The sequence below is a fragment of the Ostrea edulis genome, chromosome 7 (genome assembly GCF_947568905.1).
Source record: "Ostrea edulis chromosome 7, xbOstEdul1.1, whole genome shotgun sequence".
Classification (NCBI taxonomy): domain Eukaryota; kingdom Metazoa; phylum Mollusca; class Bivalvia; order Ostreida; family Ostreidae; genus Ostrea; species Ostrea edulis.
Genome location: NC_079170.1, coordinates 79,396,620 through 79,420,360, shown reverse-complemented (window position 1 = coordinate 79,420,360; position 23,741 = coordinate 79,396,620). Strand labels below are relative to the sequence as shown.

Genomic DNA, 23,741 nt, shown 5'->3' with positions numbered 1-23,741 from the left:
AATAGATAACATAGTATAAAATATATACACGATATCACTGGGAAAAAATAAACACATACATAATTATTTATATATCACTTTTTTGATTTACAATGCTGCAAATATGCTGATTTAAAAGATGCAATAGAAAAATCCAGACAACTGATTCCATAAAATTGTGGAAGATTAAATTTACGTGCATTTTTCTTCTGTCAGTACTATTACATTTCAGAAAATTTCATTGGGTGTCACCTTGATCAGAAAAAAGGACCTATTAGAAACAACATCTGTGAGATTATGGACATATCCTCATTGCTTTGTAAGTTTTTTCTGTTCAATGTCTTGGGCATTTAGCGTATATTTCTCACCAAATATCTAACGTGTTTTCATTTCATTGGAATAAACAAATCCCTCATAGAAACTATTCTTATAGATAACATATCACTGATCATACTTGTAAATGTACAGTAATAACAGTTCATCTATTATGGTAAGTGATATAATAAAACTAAAAAAAGAACACAAATTCTATGTCCGAAGAATTCAAGATGCAGTGTATTTCTTATTAACAGAGTGTTTTGATTTGTAAACAAATACACCAATAAATGTAGAGAAACATTACATATACATGTACATAAACTAGATCGCAATTAAGTTAACATTAGATGTTAAATGTTTGTACACTCCCTACCCTTCTGCTGAGAACTTTATTAGCAGGTCAAAGGTTATCGTTTTCATTGGCTTGTTTCCTTCACACAGATCAAATAATATCGTCTTGACCGACTTGTTATCTTATACATGTTAATTGAACAGAGTGTTCCAGGAATAGAAAGATAACAAAAATCATACGGAGTACTCTTAATGGGGGATACAGTTTGATAAATAATAAGAAAGTAAATCAAAAACTTATTTTACTTCAACATTCATTCAGGGCTCACACTGGACCAAAATTTTGCGTCGCAACCTGGCGCGCGTGCATCGCCTCATACTGTTTACTGTAGACTTATTTCATGTATATTATTTAAGAGGACATATACAACATATCATATATGTTTCTGATTATTCTTAGAACGTAGCTTTGTTCAGCTTTTATCATAAATGACAATATTATTATGATATTGTGAAAATTGTATTTCAGCAGATTGCTTATCAGTCAGTCTAGACAACATTGCAGCACAATCACGATTTTATTTTTAAATATTGTTGGCTAAGTTGATTCAATTCTATTTCATACCAGGAAAAAATTGGGAGTATTTCATAGCCTATAACTGGCTACATTGAATAAAGACAATAAATGAGTTTCTATATGTTTATTAATCATGTTAGTAGTGCAAATGACATATAATACTCATCATTAACATTAAATTGCAGTCTATAAAAAGTCACTGATGACAAAGATACTGAAGATTAATTAATGTAATACATAACACATCATCATAGTTTCACAACATCACATTCTTCAAAGAATTAACTGAAGAATCCTTTTTTCATCTTGAAATCTTGAATGACAAGGCGGTCCTTTAGTGAATATCATCATGTTGTAGTGAAGGGAACTCAGAAAGTCTGAAATAAAGTTTTATGATGATGTGAAGTCAAAAGATGACAGCATAGCAATTTCAGAAAAACCTACAATTTTGCGTTTCCTCGTGGCCATTTTCCATATAGATCAAACCAATGACCTAAAGAATGATACAATTTCCCCAACATTCCCCCATTTTTAAACTATACTACCGTCAAATGGATTAGAAAATGTAGCTGAACATTCAATAGTTTAATTTTCTAGATGAAATTGTTTTTGTACCGACAAATTAAATTTTATATGTTTTTATTGACACGAAAGTATCTTCCATTAACTAGCTTGTGTGCATAATCACACGCTTTTTATTCCTCCCAGTCTAAAACAGGTAGCTCCCCAGTAAGCCATACAGAATACTTTTATGTCTATTTTCATTACGATATGTAGGCAACTCGCATGTGTAAAGTTGATTTCATGTACACCTACCTGCACACAGAGGATCAACCTTTTGTCTTGTGTAAACTGCTAAATAAACAAGACAACCCTACGTCTATTGTTCCCACAGGATAGGGTATCCACATTCTGCACAGGTAAAACAGCCCTGAGGATGTTTGGATGCCAACAGCTGAAATCCAAGATGGCGCCGCGATTTCTAAAATACGAAATGTCCGTGTTGCATTTCCGGAATTTCTGTCGCATTTTTTTCCTGAAAAATCGCAAAATGCGACAAATGACATTAAAGGAAAATAGCTGTCATTTTGTCACCAAAAATTGAATTAAATGAGAATTTCTCTGTATCATATATTTCAGGAATACATGTACATGTAACATCAGTATTGAATCATTTCAAATACCTTTCAACCTCAAAGCAAACACATGAATATACAATTTTGGTGCTTAGATAATCATTATCTTGCAAACCTTCTTATTTTATGTATCTCTTTTCACCAAAAGCAGTTATCTAACGTAGCTGTGTTAGGTTTATCTGGTTTTTGTACGTTTATTAGTCATCAATGAAAGGTTAAGATATATTTCTATGTTATTGATAGATTATGCGAATAAATGCGAAGTGAAATCATTTTCACGGGTAATGCTCTTTAAGTTTTTTAAAACATTATTTCAATGAAAATATTCATTGAAAACATTCATTGAGCTTTGTTCTCATTATTTACTTAAACAAGTAGATCATAGTTTAATAAATACACTTGCATTCATATTTCTTATGTATTCTAACTTTTATCATTAAAACTATCAACGTTAACTTTTTAAATGAATAAAATGCGAATTTTTATTTCTATAAATATCTTCTGGTGCAGCATGAATAGATGTAATACGATGACATATTTTGATTTTTTCTGTGATTCTGCTATCCCTGATAAGGCACCATTGCTCTTAATTTCCTTTGCACCTGTTCTTTGAAGTTTTGAAATGTTGGTATTCCAGAATACAGCCCAATGAAACTGTTTTCAGTTGAAATGAATTAATTTGTGAATGATATGCATACGTCATCCACACAGCGTTAGAAGTTTGATTGAAATGCTTGACAGTATAAATAGAATTAGCCCTTATGTTTTATCAGCTGCTATGATATAGTAGTAAGATACACAATAGCTGATATTAATTTGACCGTGATATGTGATATATATATACTAGCGGAAAAAAGAAACTGTATCCTTAAAAGTTAATAAAACATCAAAAACATTCTTTGGTCACTCTTTACTCATAAAGGCATAGTTTACTATACAAAACAGGTGTTTGGTGGCCACAGCACGATTGTCTGGAGTTTTGAGCCTAAGCGACATGTTGTTAGTAAGTAGAATTAGATTTTTAGGATTATAATGTCTTGCATTCATTGACATCAAAGCTTTAGATTTCTAGGATTATAATTTCTTGCATTCATTGACATTATCCAATGTACTGAAACAGAAAAACCTTGGAGATATGCCTTGCATGATTGAAAATGATCGTTTGCTTGTTATTGGGATGCTAAAGCTAGGATATACTTTAAAGGAGTAAGGCAAGGCAGTTTGTAGTTCATATCAACACTACCAATGCTTTTATGGACCGTTATCAGAAAAGTGGCACCATTCGGGACCACCCATGATCGGAAAACATGCGTGTGACGTCACGTCGGCAAGATACGTAGATGCGGACGCCACATTTGCGTTATGTAAAACTTATACGGTACCAATTTTGATGCACCAGATGCGCATTTCGACAAATAATCTATTCCAATCGGCTTTTATGGCCACTAGAACCATCCCTGGGCATCAACGAATAAGTCCACGTGCCGTAAGGAACATGCATGTATTGCGAGAGGTCAACATCCGCCCCCAATATCCTGTTATCCGTCCTGTTCCGCTCTGACGTCACCTTGTTTCGAGGTTAGCGTGATGGAGACAGCATCGTTGTTTCAATAACAGAGATTGGGCGAAATTTCTGTTTTCGGACAAGTCGAGATTTCCTCTCGAAAGCAGTGACGTTCTTGTTCGGGCTTACAGTCGTGCCGGAGAACGTTACATTGGCGACTGCGTTATTCAGCGCCACTAATTCGTCGCAGGGAGCGTTATGGTCTGGGGTGGAATTATAACACATAGTAGGACCCCTTTGATGCTAGTAGAGGGCAATTTAACCGCCGTATGCTACCGTGATGAGATTGTGCGTCAGTACGTCATTCCATTCATTCATAACAGCCAGCGTAACGTCATTATGCAACAGGAAAACGCAGGACCACACACCAAACGCGTTGTTAGTGACAATTTACAACAACTAGTTACCCTGGTCTGCGATGTTACTGGATTCATTGCCTATAGAACTTGTTTTTGATTAAATAGATGTTTCGATATTGCACAGATGGCGGAGCATTTACAGGCAGTTCTACAGAACCTGATTTGTTTAATATGTCCGAGCTGTGAGGAATACATCGGTGTAAATGGGCGTAATGCACACTATTAAATTTGCGAACTTTTTTGCAACCCCTTATTATCAGTGACTGTTCGTATCAACCATAATGGCTATAATCCGTAATTTGATGTTTGAATCGAAATACAATACATTGTATTAGGTACTGATATACATAACGCAACATAATATTGTGTATTAACTGTATACCAGTTCTCCCTGTCTGGTCATCATGATGTCACTGGGCACGATTTTACATGTGGTGATGACAGTGTCCTGTATAGACTATTGTATGTAAAACTTATACGGTACAAACTTTGATGCACTAGATGCGCATTTCGACAAATAATGTCTCTTCAGTGATGCTCAACCGAAATGTTTGAAATCTATTCATAGAATTGATAATTTTTTAAAGTATCATCAAAAGTAAAGAATAATTAATATGTGGGTGTCTAATAATACTGAATAGTGTCCCCACCTTAATTCACTTCTTAGTTGAGTATCTGTACATGTATACCCCCCCCCCCCGATTTCAAAGTATCTTATGGTTTTATCTTTACCACTAACCAAGGTTTCATCCACTCTTACACAAGCGACATTGTATAGAGGTTTAACTCCAGTGGGAATGGTTGCAATTGATTTGGCTTGCTCTAACAGATTTTGTAATGATAAATAGGTGACTTTCTCTGTCAGACTGGACGGTGGTGCCTGTGTCAGGCTAACCTTGTATTCTCCTAATTCCAGGCTGATTTCTCTCCCTTGGACTGTGTTGGTTTTCAGTGATGGCAGTTCGACATCAATATCAGTAGGTATGTTCTTGTATTCCTGGAGTTTGGATTTGCATTGGTGATTTTAAACACTTTTTTTTTAATTTCATAATCATTTTATTTTGTTGAACAGTTTGGATCATGTCTGGAATACAGTTATCTATTTTGGATAGATAGGAATTGAGAGCAGTCAGGTTGATTCTGTTTGGAATTAATCAAAGACTGAAGTATATTGAAAATGGTGTCTACTTCTTGGTGCCATACTTTTCTATGGTTTTCTTTTTCTGTTTCCAGTTTATCAAATTCGGCCCTTGTAATGGATAGTTTGCTTTCTGGTTTTTTTAACTTCTCCTCTTGTACTGTGGAATAATGGTGAATTGAATTTGTTTGGTTTCCTCTTCAAGTTCCTTTTTCTTGTCATTAGAACTCTCCGGCATATCCTTGACTCTGTGTCCATTATAGGGACGAAGTATGCATTTCAGGCAAACTGGAACATCACATTGTTGGCAGTGGGCCTCACATCTCTGGTTGGAGTGAAACTCACACTCAGGAAAAGCCACATTTTTGTATTTGAAAGGAACGATGTCATGTGGTAGGGAGTCGAGCTTCTCCAAGTGTTTATTGATGCAATCTGTACACAAACTGACTTGGCAGCTGTTACAACATTTTGGGGTTGGATTGATTGATAACAAAGGTTACAGGTGATGACCTCCTGTGCTTGGGTAGTGGGCGTGGCCATTGTGTGTCTCTGTTGGGAGATAAGCTAACATTTATTGAAGATTGAAATGAATATGTGTAACTGCTAATATCGCTCTACATTATCACTTAAGAGGTAACATTATCACTTATAAATGTGTCTTATGTCATAGGCACTCCGCCCGTCTCAATTGTAAATATAAATGAATCTAATGTCTATACTATGAATACATAACACAGCAGAAACTCTGCTGGATTTTCCCTAGGGGCGCTTACTCACTTTTATTGAAAACTATTCGCAGACATTGGTATATATTGGTTGAATTTTGCCGAACTATTGTCGGATTCTAGCGTTATCTAACATTTTAGACACTGTATGCGCACATTCTAGGCTTCAGGAGTGTGTGTGTATCATTGCTGTACTGGTAATCAATTTGTAATGCTATTACTCTTATTTTCATTTCTAGTGCATTTTAAGTTAATGTATCGTCACTGCGTAGTTTGGACATTCAAAAGTGCAATGTGAAATACAGATTAACGAACGCCAGAACTATAACACATTGATTTTTTCAGAATATGTTATTTCTCCTGTATAAGTCGCTAATGAAAGGTGATGATAACGAAAAATGATCAATCTCATAACTCCTACAAGCAATACAAAATAGATAGTTGGGCAAACACTATCTGAATAGTCATGATGGAATATAAGATGACTACGTTTAAATACTGATCTATGTACATATATATTGCATTTGTTTTTAATAATGACAATCTCAAAAGTTTACGGAAAGTAAAAACTGATTATTAGGGAAATGATTGGCAGAGGAAATAACATATTTTGGGGGAATGTATTGACTTACAATCTACATTCATTTCGTATTTGAATTAGAGGGGGAAGGGGATTAAATACGAAGTATGCACTCTATCCACACTTCTGGGGCCTTTATATGTACATCCGTCACTTGCAACCCACTCCAGATCCGACAACAATATTTCAGGTAGATACATGTACATGTAGTTGCAGTGCATTGTTTCAAAACATCCTGCAAAACTTGAATCATGTGACCCAGAAAAATAATTGGATGCATTCTCAATCGATTTGATTGTTATATCAACACGACTTTGAAATTATCAATAATTTCAACTTTAAACAACTTTCAGGGTCTATATACATTTACATGCGATCCTCGGCCGAGCTGTTGTCGATGGACATGATATCCGTGCCCATACCTCGACATTTACTAAGATGGGAACACGGCCTCGCGGCGTTTTAAACATTTATAAATAAAAAAGTATCTTCCTGTAAGCAAACTCTCGTGAATAGATATTTAAAACGTCAAGAGCCTGTTGCTAGGAAGTACTTTCATTTCGCCATCCACATGGTCTAAGTTCATATGTTATGTTAAATGTAAACTGGTTTTAATAAGGCATTCTTAAATGATTTACAACGTGCAGGATTTTTGTAAAATGCATAGGACTAAAACTGTACAATTTCACCATAAAATAAAGCTTTAATTTTTATACGGCAAAAGATGAGTCAAAGATGAAATTAAGTCTGAGTTTATCCAGTATACTGTTGTCTTGTATTCCAATCAATATTGGTAGATGGAAAATTTATTCGTTTTAATCTTTCGTTTCTTTTATATACAACTCTCCTCCCCTCGTGGGGTGGCTAATTACAGCGAAATATTTATGTAAAAGTTCGTTGAAACACCATCGAGAATGTCGGTAAAATGGGTAGGGAGAACTGGACCGTTTAGATTACGGACCGGGTAGTTTGGCATTTGGCAACAATAAAAATACCTATAACTTTCGTTAAGGGCTATAATTTACGTCCCAACCCGGTTGACTTTGGTTCGGTTATAATTTTGGTTCCGGGCATATACTTATCCTTTAAAACATTTCAAATATGAAATGTATAAAACAGTTCTTATGGATTTGTAGTGTTCTTTTTCATCAAGTTATACAATAATTAAAGATTAAATGAATAGGGGTCTGTCATTAGAGCCGAATTTATACGTATATTTCTGAGTTTTCAAAATAAAAACTTAGTAAAACGACAGGTGTTTATTCGTCTTTTATTATGAAGGTTATCCTGTTTTTGTATTTGGAATGTGGAAGGTGTGAATCTTTGTTTAAGTAGTAAATACATGCACATTCAGTCAAGCGAATCACTCTCCTTTAAGGAGGTATACATAATTTTCATAATGGCTGACTTCCTTTTAAATCATCAATGAAAACATATAACGTGCAATGTGAAGATAACGAACAGTGATCAGTCTCATAACTCCTATATGCAATACAAAATAGATAGTTGGACAAACACGGACCCCTGGACACAGCAGAGGTGGGATCAGGTGCCTAGGAGGAGTAAGTATCCCCTATTGACTAGCATATCAGCAATATTTGTATATTCATTTCAAATATCATTGTCAAGAAGATCACATCATTAGCTTAACATATCTACTGCTGAACTACAGATCGAAGGTTTGAGTCCAGCGGTTTTTAATATTTCTTTTTCCGATTATTTTCTATATGATTTAAATGTCCTTTTCTCGATATTTAAATGAATTCTCAACTTAATAAAATTCTGTTTAGCCAGATAGAGTTAAAAATACATGTTCATGATCACTAAGTCAACATGAATTTGTTTTGAATAAATATACGACGGTGACGAGGAAAGTAGAGTAGAATTTCACAGAAATTCAGATTTTATTTTAGCATCGCTATTATGTTCCTTGAAATACCCCCTCCCAGCACCATCACCACTCTACTACATGAAATATGCAAGGTGAGGATAACAAACAGTGATCAATCTCATAACTCCTATAAGCAATACAAAATAGATAGTTGGGCAAACACAGACCCCAAGACACACCAGAGGCGGGATCAGGTGCCTAGGAGGAGTAAGCATCCCCTGTTGACCGGTCACATCCGCCGTGAGCCCTATATCCTGATCAGGTAATCGGAGTTATCCGCAGTCAAAATCAGTGTGCCAAGAACGGCTTAACAATCGGTATGAAACACGTCAGAAAGCATTTTACCCAATGCGAGGTTCTATTAACGAAGTAGATCGTTATAACCACTATAGAATTTGCGAAATGATGACTTCAATCGAGACTGTTGAAACCTCTGTACCATCAACTTGTTTGTCAGTAGCTTACCTTGATATAAAAACTGACTATACGCAGAACAAGCTCTTGCATATCGAATCAGTTGAGATATATAAACACCATATGCAGGTGGTAATGGAATATTGCTACATAAATATGGGAAATTGACGTTGGAGAAGATGAAATCATCCCGTTTGTCATACAGTTGAGTTGTCAGTTTGCTGTTAATGTCTACTTTCAATAAAATATCTAAGTATGAAGCAGAGGTGGACGACTCTGTGGTGTCCTTTATTTCGATCTCACAGGGATATATCAAATCGACATATGAATGAAAGCTATTATTGTTAATAGACATTATTTCTATACTCCGAAAAGCAATTATACTGGATTGATGTATAATGTTTTCTTTTATAATATATTTAGAAACTTTATTAAAAGCATTGATGATATACATGATATCATGTTTGTTTAGGACGATTTACGAATAATGAATTATTTTGTTGATTAAACTTACCATGCTGCAATCAAATTCCATTTTGCCTGATTTTTCGTAAGAATATTTTCATTTCGGAGTTTTTGGTTTTAATCCATTTTTTATCTCTGTTATTATTTCTAGCTATTCTATTTTTATTGGTATTATCCGAATATATATCCGCCTTGAACAAGAAGACAGTTTAGAGGTTGTCGAAAACAAAGGTTTCGATCTTGAAACCACTTGGGACTGTGCTATGTATAAACTGTACAGATCCTCATTCTTGAAAATCCCATGAACATTGTGCAAGCATAAAAAGAAATCAGACATACTATATTATGGGAGATAGTTGTGAGTTTCGTTCCCCGGTTTCCTGCACGGCGGCAATATTTGTCCCTGTCCGAGAACGTCTTGTTTACATTGGATGCGAGATAACAGCTGTAAAGTTTAACAATATTTGTCTTCGCTTATAAATCCAATCGGTACAGTGAATTTTGTAAATGAAATTATAATGGAAAATTACTAATAGGGTTTAATGAGTTTAGGGTCAGTTTATAAACGAATGAAGAAAAAAATGCAAGAATCTACGGTCTGAAAAGAGAATTTGTCGACAGATAATTCGATACTCGAAACCGCATGCCACATTCAAGTGTTATCTTTGCTAAATTGAGTGTGGATAAAAAACCAGGTAGAAATGCAAACTGTGGAACATCAGAGAAGCTTGACCCAGATTTCTACATGACACTGTCTAATAATGATACATAGTCGGGTGTCAATTCAGATACCACATTCCGTGAATTGATTATTGGTATAATGCATAAACATTTCGAAACGTTTGAAAAGATATCTGTGTAACTTACAGCCGTAGCTTCTATTGTGGCAATGAGGTACCTGTTTCACTGGATTTTTCACACTGACCATATAAGAGGAAATAAATTATATATATATGTATTTTAGAAAACTGATCGTTACCCCCTCCCCCTTACATTCTCGTTACCCCCCCCCCCCTTACATTCTTTGAAAAACGACCCCACCTGTAATGCTTCCTTTAATCATAGATCGATTCTAAATCTTTTCAGATTTTTACCACAATCTAACAAAAGTTGCTTTAGCAGATATCATGCTACAGTTCTCAGAATATTCTCTCCGCAGTTCCATAATATCTTTCGAGTCAATCACATCAGACATCACAATTATTGTGCATAATACAAAAACCTCGTAGAAGCTTTTAAGTGATCATAAGACGTATAAGAGGAAAAACAACAAACAACAAATATGATTATACATATACATATACAAGTTTGAGAAGTCAAACATGATTTTACCTTTTGTATAACTGTAATTCTAAATTGTGTATTATGACAATATCTACTTTTTAACAAAAAAGAAATACATGTGTACATGTGCAAACTTCAGTATTATAAATTTCACATGAAATATGCAGTGATCGTATTTAATAGACATAATGCTTATGAATATACTTCTGTATATCACTGAGTGTTTGTGCATTTTTCTATTCACTTGTAATTCTTATTGATACGCATTTATTATTTATTTATTTATCTATTTATTTCAAATACATTCATTCAAAAACATGTGCAAGGGTGTATTTTTACTCCTTAGTATTTATTTAGGATTAATATCGTTTATCATAAAGTTGAGTTGTTAGTTTGCCGTTAATATTCATTTTTAGTAAAATATCTAAGTATGAAGCATGCGAATGAAAATGATTATTGTTGATAGATAAAACGTGTCGATACATCTAAATGTCGTATTGAAGGTCATAGCAAGAATTTTTTTTCTCAGCTAACAATGGAACAAAGTTCGTGTCCATGGGAATTCCAGTAGACTGTTTAAAGACCTGATCACTAAATACTATGAAGACAATGTAAATGAGAAACTTTAGCATATTTTTATTTTCAACTTCAGAGTACTAATGCATGTGGGTGGAATCAGAGTGGTGTTGATCAAATTAATTCTTTATTTATGTCTATCCTGTATGTTGGAAATCACGGAGACACCTACATGTTGCATGTCAATTTTTTCAATAAGCACTCAGCTACACTTGGCATTTATCCTAAAATAATTTTACAAATTCTCATACATGTAATATTACTTCAAATATGAGGTATTTCCTTGTTTTAGAAAGTTCAGCTGGTGTACGGTGCAGAACTCTCCCATGCCACCATCTCTCGTCGATCCATCGGAGGGATGCCCAGAGTGTGGAGATCCTGTGCGTCACGAGGTGAATCAACAGGTCTATCTATTCAGGATTTATTTTTTTGAATACGTTAAGAATAATGTAAATTGCTGAATTTTATGTTTACCGATCAACATTTTAAATAACTTAAACAAAAAAACAAAAACAAAAAAACAAAAAACAAAAAACGTTACAACGAATTTATAAATCTTACAAAACCGTTTAGGTAATGTCGGTAACAAGGTAACATCCTGCGTATTGAGGAATGCATACACCAGCTAGTAAGTCTTCTTCGCGTTCTCACACCTGTCTCAAATTAGTTCCGCTTCTTACTTGAGGAAAAGTGACCGGTTGAAAATTCTTGCCCAATTCTAAGCCACCACCCTTCGAATTAACCTGGACTAAGATAAACAACCCATTGCACTTGGTAATCATACACGAGACCATACATAAGGCCCCGGCTGACATAATGAATTGGCCAAGCGCGTTAACTGGGCACCCGATGTAGGATGTTTTTATTGTGGTATATTCAGTACTGCCGACTGATAAGTCTTCGCTCATCGCCTAGAATAAAAGATACGTTATTCAAAAATCAGATATATTTTCACTTATTTGTTCCTTTTGCGATAAGTGAGCTGGAAAAGTTTAATTGATTACTTGATTATTTAAACAATTAACGACTGTGTTTCATCAACTGTCTCTATTCAGATGGCTAAGTTTACAGCATTTACATAGGAACACGATCGCGATCCCGATGAATATAAAAATGTAACAATTTAAAAATTGATTTCTTTCACATCCATCAAACGTTACGAAATGCGAACTTGATGCTAGTATGCAGCTTACCACTCTAAAACGTCACCGCAAGTTTCAAATGAATCCTTCCAAGTATAACGGAAAATTTGGAAAACTAGCGAGACAGACTGATTGGCAGACGGATGGACATACAGAGAGAGAAGAAACCTATAGTCCCTTGGGTTTTAGAAACCAGTTGGGAATTAATGAAACCCTAATCCAATATAGAATATACAAGGGTGTCTGATACTTTTATACATATTTTATTTCTTACGCTTGGAAGGTCTGAAATTGGTTTTGCCACCTTAAACTTATCGTGTCATTTCTATCAAATATAACATGATTACATTAAATATCTCAATGAACTAAAGTACTGTTAGAACTTTATCATCATATGATGTCTGCGCATTACAGGTTGTACATGTAAGCAATATATACTTATTTCATGTACTGAATCACTTTCACTTCTCCTGAATGAACTAACCCTATCCACAATCTCCCCTCACTGTCCACACTCAGTCCGAGAGGATTATTTAGTCCACAGCTGTCCACACATTTCAGGAATTGTCCGTTTTGATTCAGGATGTGTAGACAGGCATTGTTGTAATCTGCCACAATGATCTGACTCATGGAGTCCGCCACAATATCTCTAGGATCAAATGACTCCTTCCTCTTGGCTGGTAAACCGTCGTATCGGAATCGAACTCTTCCTGACTTGTTCACCACGACCACGGTGTAAGCATTACAATCAGAGGCACATATGTCTCCATTGTTGTTCTCCACCACACGCAGTGAGCATTTACCTCTTTTATAGATTGGTTTTCCACCTTCATTTCTATCTATTTCCTGTTTTAGTGTCTGTCCCCGATAATGGACAATTTTGTTTTGGCTAAAATCAGTAGTATACATACTGACCAAGATGCCACCTGACTTAGTACAGCATAGTTTGTCTGGATGCCAGCCCTGTGGTGTGGTTATCAGTTTCTCTGTTTTCCCATGTCTGACAATGTTCACAGTTCTATCGTCACTATCTCTGTATACCAGTTCTCCCTGACTGGTCACTGTGATGCTATTAGGCCAGGTTTTACGTGTGGTGGTGACAGTGTCCCATTCAGACCCGTGCATATCAATACGTCTTATGGTGTTTTCTGCACCACTAACCCAGGCTTCATCCACTCCCACACAGGCAACATTGTATAGAGGATTAACTCCAGTACGAATGACTGTAATTAGTTTGACTTGGTCTAATAAATTTTGTAAAGATGAATAGGAGACTTCCTCTGTCAGATTGGACAGTGTTGACTGTGTCAGACTAGCCTTGTATTCTCCTAATTCCAGGCTGAGTTCTCTCCCTTGGACTGTGTTGGTTTTCAGTGATGGCAGTTTGACATCAATATCAATAGGCATGTTCCTGTATTCCTCGAGATTTGATTTGTAGTTGGTGACTTCAGTCACTTTTCTTGATTTCATAATAATTTTATTTTGTTGAACTGTTTGGATCATGTCTTGAATACAATTATTTATTTTGGATTGATGGGATATTAGAGCAGTCAGGTGATTCTCTTTCATAGATTTGATCAAAAACCCAAGTGTATTGAAAATGGTATCTACTTTGTCGTGCCAGAGTTGTCTATGCTTTTCTTTTTCTTTTTCCAGTTCATCAAATTTGGCCCTTGTAATGATAATTTTGGTTTTTGTTTCTTCATTTGTCTTCCTGTACTGTGGGATAACAGTAGATTCAATTTCTTTGGTTTCCTTTTCAAGTTCCTTTTCCTTTTCATGAAAACTGTTCGGCATATCTTTAACTTTGTGACCATTATGGAGACCAAGTATGCATTTCAGGCAAACTGGAACATCACAATGTTGGCAGTTTAATGTACTTTTCTGGTTGGGGTGAAATTCACACTCTGAAAAAGCCACCTTTTTGCCTTTGAAAGGAACGATGTCATGTGGTAGAGAGTCGAGCTCCACGTGTTTACTAACGCATTCCACACACAAACTCACCTGGCAATTGTTACAAGATTTTCGGGTTGGCTTGGTACAGAAGTCACAGGTGACGACCTCCTGTGCTTGAGTGGTGGACGTGGCCATTATGTATCTGATGGAAGATGAATTGAAATCTTTTCAAAATTGAAACAAATAGTTTTCAATAGAATTAAGTCCGAACTACCTATATTGTGCAAAAAATCTTATTGTGTTAATAACCACTTTTTCGTTTGTTGCTACAAAAAGGCTACTTAAAAATCCACGCATTGCATTGTCGTTTTGCTATTCGTTGCTGTTTTCTGTGAATGACTAATTTTTAATCAGTAATTTGCATTCTTTTCATCATATATTTTTATATATTTATTGATATGAAATCTTTGAAATTTTGATTTCAACAATTTGAATTCTTCATATCAAAGTATGAATTCGTGTTTTTGAAAATTCTATCACAATTTCGTATATGGTGGGTCCATAATTCGTTATTTCAAATGATTACTTAAACTAGGGATAAAATTAAATTATCAATTGTCTATCACAAATCACAAAAATGTTCTCAAATCAACAACATCAAAACACATGATTGTCTATTACCTTACACGACCATTCCTCAAGATGAATTACGGGCTGCACTTTTTGACATCATAACCAGTTGCTTCTTTTAAAAAAATGGAAATAGGAACTATTCGTATGTAGTGATCCCGCAATTGAACGGAAAATGTACTGAAATAGGAAATATTCGTATATAGTGACCCCACAATTGAACGGAAAATGTACTGAAATAGGAAATATTCGTATCTAGTGATTCGGCAACTGAACGGAAAATGTACTGAGTGTCATTTTTACTGATATTGCTGATAATTACTGCTATCGTACTGTTGGTGCAAATAAATTCTGACAAATACTGATAGTTTTACTGTTGGTACTGATAATTTCTGTAGATGCTGAATATTCCGGACATTTACTGTGGTTTGTACTGTGGTTTCTGATACTTATTGATAAGTGCTGAGGAAAGCACTGTCGCTACGAAGTGCTCATCAATGATGCTGCTATCAGTAACCTTAGAGGAGGTGTGAAATTGTGCCGCAGCCTTAATACACATGGTGAAAATTCGATTTCTTAACGCAAGTTTATAGTGTCTGTCGTCAAAAATTACTTTCTTAAAAACCGATTTGATTACACAAAAGACCCCACAGAGTCGTCCACTTCTGCTTCATACTTAGATATTTGATGGAAAGTAAATATTAATGGCAAACTAACAACTCAACTTTATGACAAACGGGATGACTTCAGCTTCTTAATCGTCAACTTCCCATATTTATGTAGCAATATCCCATTATCACCTGTATATGATGTTTATATCTCTCAACTGATTCGATACGCAAGAGTTTGTTCTCCTTATGGTCAGATTTAAAACGAAGCAGGCTATTGACAAACAAGTTGATGGTACTGGGGTTCAACAATCTCGATTAAAATCAGCATTTCCCAAATTCTACTGTTGTTATAACAGTCTAGTTGCCAGTAAGACCCATACTTTTGTCAAATGCTGCCTGGCTTGTTTCATACTGAATGTTAGGCAGTACAAGAAACTAGCACGAATATTACACTAAATTTACAAATTTAATTACATTTCAAATTACATGTTTACTCTTTTGGCTCGCCGATCAATGTTTGATATTTTGCAAAAATTTGGTTTTACGTTATATGATTTATGACTGTGCATTTATCTTTGTTAAATAGGTAATTGCCCGAACCTGTCTTATATACTACAACTTTGAAATATTTTCCCTCTCCTTGTTCTATTGCTTGATGTTTGTTTACAACTGTAACCTTCGGGACAATATAAAGTATAAAGCCCGGTCAGTGGTATATCTAGAGGAGGGGGGGGGGGGGGGGTAACGTAAAGTTAGTAAAAATCACACTTATAAATGTGTTTTATGTCGACGTTATGCAAATGTTCCTTCGACAAAATCAAAACTATTCTAAGATGTACTAGAGAAACCCCTTTTTTATTTTTACATGATCAGATCAGATATTCAGCGTTGGTGTTTAGCAAATACACAAACGTAGAAAACGTTGTACAATTCGCGTTTTAAATCGAGGAGTGATTATATATGACTACGAAAATAAGATTTACATGCTTTTATGGATTTTATCTAACATCTCAGAATAGTGTGAAATTGGGTATACGAGAAATACATGCCCACGCGATAGTATTTGAATCGGCGTCATGGGGACCAAAATTTTCAAGTTCCACAGTTTTCTATTTTTTCGTTTTAAACATGCATATATGTGTTACCTATAGGGAGAGCTACGATGTTTGTTTAGAACCCTTCGGGCCGTGAGAGGGCTTCGCCTTCTAATATGACATTTTCCCTTGATCCAACTATGAAATGACGCATTTTTTCATTATGACGTCATAAATCGCGAATTGCACTGAGATATATCCAGAGTTATTTCCCTGTTGTTGCAAACCTTACCTTAAGCCTATGTTCGGCGCTTATGGCCTTTTAGCAGTATTTCGGATGATACCGCTGTCTCGTGTCACAACAGGTTTGGCATGATAAATGAAACTTCTGCTTCATACTTAAATATTTTATGGAAAGTACATACTAACGGCAAACTAACAACTCAACTTTATAACAAAGAGTATTATTTCAGTTTCTCCATCGTCAAATCCCTTATTCGTGATATTCCATTATCACCCGCATATGTTGTTTATAACTTTCAACTGTTTGGATACGCAAGAGCTTGTTCTGCTTATGATCAGTTTTTAAATCTAAACAGGCTACTGACAAAGAAGTTGATGGTGTAGGGGTTTCAACAGTCTCGTTTCATGTCAGCATTTCGTAAAATATATGATCGTTAAAACGATCTAGTTTGTCACTACAACCTATCATTTAGTCAAATGCTTTCTGACGTGTTTCATACTGATTGTTAGACCGTTCTTGACACGCTCATTTGGACTATGGATAACTCCGTTTACCCGATCAAGATATAGGGCTCACGGTGGGTGTGACCGGTCGACAGGGGATGCTTACTCCTCGTAGGCACTTGATCCCACTTCTGATATATCCAAGGTTCCGTGTTTGCAAAACACTCTTTTTTGTATTGCTTATAGGAGTTATGAGATTGATTACTGTTCCTTATTTACGTCTTTCATCAAGCAGTGATCAACATTCTGCACATTCCTATGATGGCTTATTTTTATTTGATAAACCCTTTAAAGTGATATCATGATTACAAACATTCCACCATCCATTTGCTAGATATGAAATAAGATTTGTATACACTGAATACTTTAATACTTGTGAAAAAGTATTGACAGGGCGTAAAACAAATAACTACCCTTAAACATCGATATACTTAATACCATGGATATGTTGAAGGGAGTTGAAAGTCCCAATTACTCCATTTTCTTTGTGCAATTTAACTTCAATAACTCGAACTTTCATATATCTCGAACTTTTTTCTTAGGCATATCGAGTTCGAGATAACGAGGTTTGACTGTGTTTTCCGTATGAATTGATTTACAGTATGTTGTTCTTGTTCTGTAATTAACTGCATTATTCTTGTTGTAGACCGAGATTTGATGAACAAACGTTGACCAGAAAAACTTCCGTGAGCATTGCACGGGAAGACATTGAGTACATATTTTGTTGTAAGAAATTATAACTGAGATCCAGTGCACCATTGAAGCTATGCACAAGCAACTTAAGGCATTGATACAAATCTAACACAAATGTAAATATAGCATCGTCCTAATAAAACCGTTATAAAACACATTATTTGACCTCCAACTGTTGGTCTATAATCTAAAACTTATGATTAAACTAGATTACCACATAATATATCATATGGATCAACTCCTCCCGGATGGTTCCAATCTGTACTTGGGTGTAACACTTAGTATTTTATAACAGACTGTTTAAAAAAAGCGAGCCTCTATTTTTACGAGCTATCAATAAGTAGGAAAGCTGAGACAAATCCATAATTGGATATGCACAATCCAAAATAACGATTACTTCCGCACACACATTGTTAACAAGAGTGCAAGGATTACAGTTCCGTTACATGTATATATTTATAAATCATGTTTCCCTTTATGGCTTTCGCATATCATTGACTCAATGAGTATCTTCCTAAACTACTAATACTGAATGTCTAAATCTAAAGTGATACAGAGCTAAACAGAAAGACAACGTGCATGCATTAAGATTTCTTATTGTGTTTTATATCGGTGTATCCTAACCCTATCTATTTGGAAAATGAGCTAATCTTAGGAATGTGGATACCCAGGTCCCTTTGAGCTAGCTAATCTTCTGAATCTTGATGATGAATATATAATAAAATTTGCAGAACACTTTCGATACACGACCTCACTGATACTATAGATAAGTAAGTTTACTTTTTGAAGAATTAAAGATGCAATAATTCCAATCTTATTTATTACAATTGTTTTGATTGGACAAAAATAAAGCTGAACAAGAGTTTACACATCAATAAATCCGAAAACGCGATGTATTCATACACGCCTGAAAACAAACAACATAGTGCGGGTAACTATTCAAATTTTTGCAATTGTTAATAAAGTCAATGAATTGGAATTATAAGAATCAAACATTCTTTTGGAAGAATTTATCGATGTGTAAACTCCGGACATTTTACTCACAAACTTCACATAAAAGTGCTTCGCACTTTTATTCAGTTTGTGAGTAAAATGTCCGGAGTTTACGCATCGATAAATTCTTCCAAAAGAATGTTTAATCCTATAATGCATTGTCTTTATAATGGATTGTTTTGATTTGTAGCGAAACAGAACATTGCAGGTAAAAAGGTTAGAAGTGAATTGAAATTTGATGTCAGATCTTTCCCATTCTTTCAAAGCTTTAAATTCGCAAAACATTGTTGTGAAAATGAATATTTATCTTTTCAAAGAAAATATCAATGTAATCAGTGCACATGTATCTTATATAAACACAACATCAAAAAATGTCTTATGTTCCGTTAACTTCAACAGAATTAGAAAAACGCTTTAGAAAATATTCATTATCATTTTATCAAAATCATAAACTATTTAGGAATAAAGTGAAGATAAAGTCTACAACACTCCACACTCTTGTACATTATTCAGAGGATGTTGTTTTGATTGGCTTGACATGTAGATGCCAATGGAATAGGGTGTTTCAGGAATAACAACGATATAAAAAATCGAAAAGAAACGAACATATTGGGCAATGAAAGGTGATGATAACGAACAGTGATCAATGTCATAACTCCCACAACCAATACAAAACAGAGAGTTGGGCAAGCATAGACCCCTGGATATACCAGAGGTGATTTACAAGTATGTCATCAGAAACTCAAAGCCTATAGTAACAGCAATAATTATATGTCTGGCTGGAATCTTTTTAAGTACATCCTTATTTTCTTTGAATAATTCAAACAATCTGTGATCCAATATTGATACAGCTGTACCTCTTTACTTGAGGCTACGACCCTTTATTAAAGACAGTCTTCTGCCAAATTAAGTTTAGATTACATCAGTATAATTCCTTATCATAAAAGTGAAAATGTGATTAGCACTAATAAAATTGACATGGACCAACGTTAACGGCTGATGGACACATTCTGATCAGATCATTAGTGAGTTGAACAGAAAGTCTTGTAAAGAAAACGAAAACGTAAATATACTCCTCTAGACTGCAAATGCTGTAGATTTACAAATGTTTTAGATTTACAAATGCTGTAGATTTACAAATGCTGTAGATTTACAAATGTTTTAGATTTACAAATGCTGTAGATTTACAAATGCTGTAGATTTACAAATGCTGTAGATTTACAAATGTTTTAGATTTACAAATGCTGTAGATTTACAAATGCTGTAGATTTACAAATGCTGTAGATTTACAAATGTTTTAGATTTACAAATGCTGTAGATTTACAAATGCTGTAGATTTACAAATGTTTTAGATTTACAAATGTTTTAGATTTGTAAATCATCTGATTGTTATTGATTCTAACTGTTTGAAAGCTTCGACCTATATTCTGGAGAAACAATTTAAAAACATTTCAAAGAGGGAGGGAGGAATGAAATGTGAATATAACGAACACTGATCAATTTCATAACTCCTATAAGCAATACAAAATAGAGTTTGGCACACCACTGGACACATCAGAGGTGGGATCAGGTGCCCAGGAGGAGTAATCATCCCCTGTCGACCGTTGACACTCGCCACGAGCCCTTTAACTCCTTTCAATATAATAATTTAGTACGAAGCAGATGTCGAACTCCGTGGTGTCTTTTATTTCGAGTTCACAGGAATACAGCGAATCGACAAATGAATGAAAAGATTATTGTTAATAGGCAAAACGTTGTCAATATATATAAATGGCGAGTTGAAAGTCACGCCAATATATTTATTATTTAGCTTTTGAATAAACTCTATTTCATACGAATATGTACACAGGTCACCTAACAAAAAAGAACAACCCATGTACACGGGCATTCCAACAGATTGTTGGAAGACCTGATCACCAAAGACTATGAAAATATTGTCTATGAGGAAATTTAGCATATTTTTCTTTTCAGCTTCAGAGTACTTGTGAGTGGAATAAGGGTGATGTTTAACAAAGATATTGTTCGATGACTGATCACTAGATTCGAATATTTTGTTTTTTCATTTTTGTGAAAAAAGTAACTATCTATAATGTTAAAAATGTAGTTTTTCATTCACCGTGAGGAATGTTTGTATAAAGTGTTGAAACGTCCTACATTGTCATGTTGAATTTAGAAAAGTTTTGCGATTTCAATTTTACTGAAAGTTCTTTAGAATGTTTTAGAATCCACATTTGATTTACACCGGTTCTGGCATATGCAAGGTGAAGAAAACGAACAGTGATCAATCTCATGATTCCTACAAGCAATACAAAATAGATAGTTGGGCAAACACGGACCCCTGGGCACACCAGAGGTGGGATCAGGTGTCTAGAAGGAGTAAGCATCCCCTGTTGACCGGTCACACCCGCCGTGAGCCCTATATCCTGATTAGGTAAACGGAGTTATCCGCAGTCAAAGTCAGTGTGCCAAGAACGGCTTAACAATCGGTATGAAACACGTCAGATAGCATTTGACCCAATGATAGGTTGTAATGACGAACTAGATCGTTATAACGACCATATAATTTGCGAAATGATGACTTCAATCGAGACTGTTGAAACCCCTGTACCATCAACTTGTTTGACAGTAACTTACCTCGATTTAAAAACTGACTATACGTAGAACAAGCTCTTGCATATCGAATCAGTTGAAATATATAAACACCATATGCAGGTGATAATGGAATATTGCTGCATAAATAAGGGAAGTTGACGATGGAGAAGCTGAAATCACCCCGTTTGTCATACAGTTGAGTTGTCAGTTTGGGGTTAATGTCTACTTTCAATAAAATATCTAAGTATGAAGCATACGTGGACTACTCTGTGGTGTCCTTTATTTCGAGCTCACAGGAATACATCAAATCGACATATGAATGAAAGTTTTTGTTGTTAATAGACAAAACGTCATCGATATATCGAAATGTCAAATTGATGGCCATAGCGAGAGATTTTTTATTCTCACGTAGAAGTCTTTGAATAAATTCTGCTTCATGTGAATATAGAAATCGGTCATATGTAGTGGCACAGTACTTTCAAGTTCCTCCTGCACAGCTGTTAATATTTTCGTGAGGAGCAAAGATAGGGGCTTGATAGCACATATATTCAATCCAGCAAATATATATTTTTCTGCTAGGGTTTCTAGTGAAGTTTAGCAATCCAGTACAGGTATGGTAACTCATTCATTTATCCCATTGACTGGAATATCAATTATATCTACAACTGAAGCATGCTTATAAAGAATTTCATCTTTTGTGTTATACATCATAATAAACATGGATCGATCTCCATTTATTTTGAAAACTTCTTAAACAACAACACACCTTAATCTTTGTTTTCAAAACTAATAATAACTCTCTATTATGGGCTTCTATGATGTCATATAACGTAAATTTTTGTGAAAGCTTTTAAGCACATTAGAAAGTAGATTTTAATCTCATCTAGAGTGAAAAACAAAATTTTGGGAAGAATTATTAATCCGTCTCCTGAACACGACTTTGAAATTAAAATAGTATTAATTTCTAACAACGTCCATGATTTACCTTTTATCTTTAATCACCGCCCAAATCTCTGTCGATTGACATGAAATCCATGGTCTCTCTTCCCTATACTCACAAGACTGGAAATTTAAGCAGTATCGGGTTTTATTAATTCCTTTTGGCCACGTGGTGCAAGTTCTTATATTGTGCACAATGTCGACCGATTCCCATCCTGGTTGATTTCAACATAGAGAAGGTGGATTTAAATAATATAAACGCTAAGCGTTCAATATTTACATATCACCGAGGCGTGCAGAATTATTGATAAAAGTATGCATATTATAATTTAACAACACAACATACATATAGTCTATTTATACAGCAATATATAAATGAAAGATAAAATTCATCCTCGATATACACGTATATATATGGAACCTCTCCTCTCGCGGGTACCATTATTAAACGTAAACTTGATTTGAGCTGCCATGACTAAAATCCATTCTTTAAATGATTGCACAGTTATTATTCAGTGAATTGGTTAACATGTACATGTATTTTTAGTTTGTCAATGGTGCTAATATTAGGTGACCTGAATTGCTTAACTTATAATAGAAGCATATATTGGGTAATTGTGGACAGAACCCCACCTTTGTGTTTTAGTGAATGCTCAATACCTTACGTACACACATTGTACATTTAGCGTATATTCTTTTCCCAAAATATTTTTAAATTAAAAGGTGTTTTTATTTCAACGAAATAAACAAATCCCACATAATTAAATCTTTTTATAAATAACATCTCACTAATCATATTTGTGCATGTTATAGTAGTTTCTCTATGTTGGTCAATGACATGATGTACATATTTTTAACAAAAATACGGTTTCTGTGTGCTTGAGGTATCAATCCCCTATTCTGCACAGACGCCGCTTCTTTGTGATTTTAGCTCACCCAAGCTGAACGTTCAACACATTGTAGTTAGATAGTGACAGATGGCAATAAAATTACAGAAAGTACCTCTGTGCACTTCACACTATATGACGTCCTAATATGAAATTACGTTACGAAGTGCAGGTGTCTGGTTGTGTAGAGTTCATCCTAGTTCGATCGTTGGTGACCAATAAGTACAGTTGGTAGAACACCAGACTAGAGAATTCCGGTCTTCTTTGTTGCATTTTCTCC

At 34.9% G+C, this 23,741-nt stretch overlaps 1 protein-coding gene across 1 annotated transcript; it reads right to left on the bottom strand.

Annotated features, from left to right (window-relative positions):
- Window positions 1–12,686: 12,686 nt before the first annotated feature.
- On the bottom strand, window positions 12,687–22,725 carry LOC125654762 (uncharacterized). Its single transcript, XM_048884796.2, has 3 exons — window positions 22,621–22,725; window positions 15,017–15,145; window positions 12,687–14,537 (listed from the first exon to the last, which is right to left on the bottom strand). The coding sequence occupies exon 3, from the start codon at window positions 14,528–14,530 to the stop codon at window positions 12,878–12,880; it is 1,653 nt and encodes a 550-aa protein (XP_048740753.2). The 5' UTR covers window positions 14,531–14,537; window positions 15,017–15,145; window positions 22,621–22,725; the 3' UTR covers window positions 12,687–12,877.
- Window positions 22,726–23,741: the final 1,016 nt, after the last annotated feature.

Coding starts and splice junctions, on each gene's coding strand:
- LOC125654762 (XM_048884796.2), bottom strand. CDS start 14,530: ATGGCCACGTCCACCACTCAAGCACAGGAGGTCGTCACCTGTGACTTC.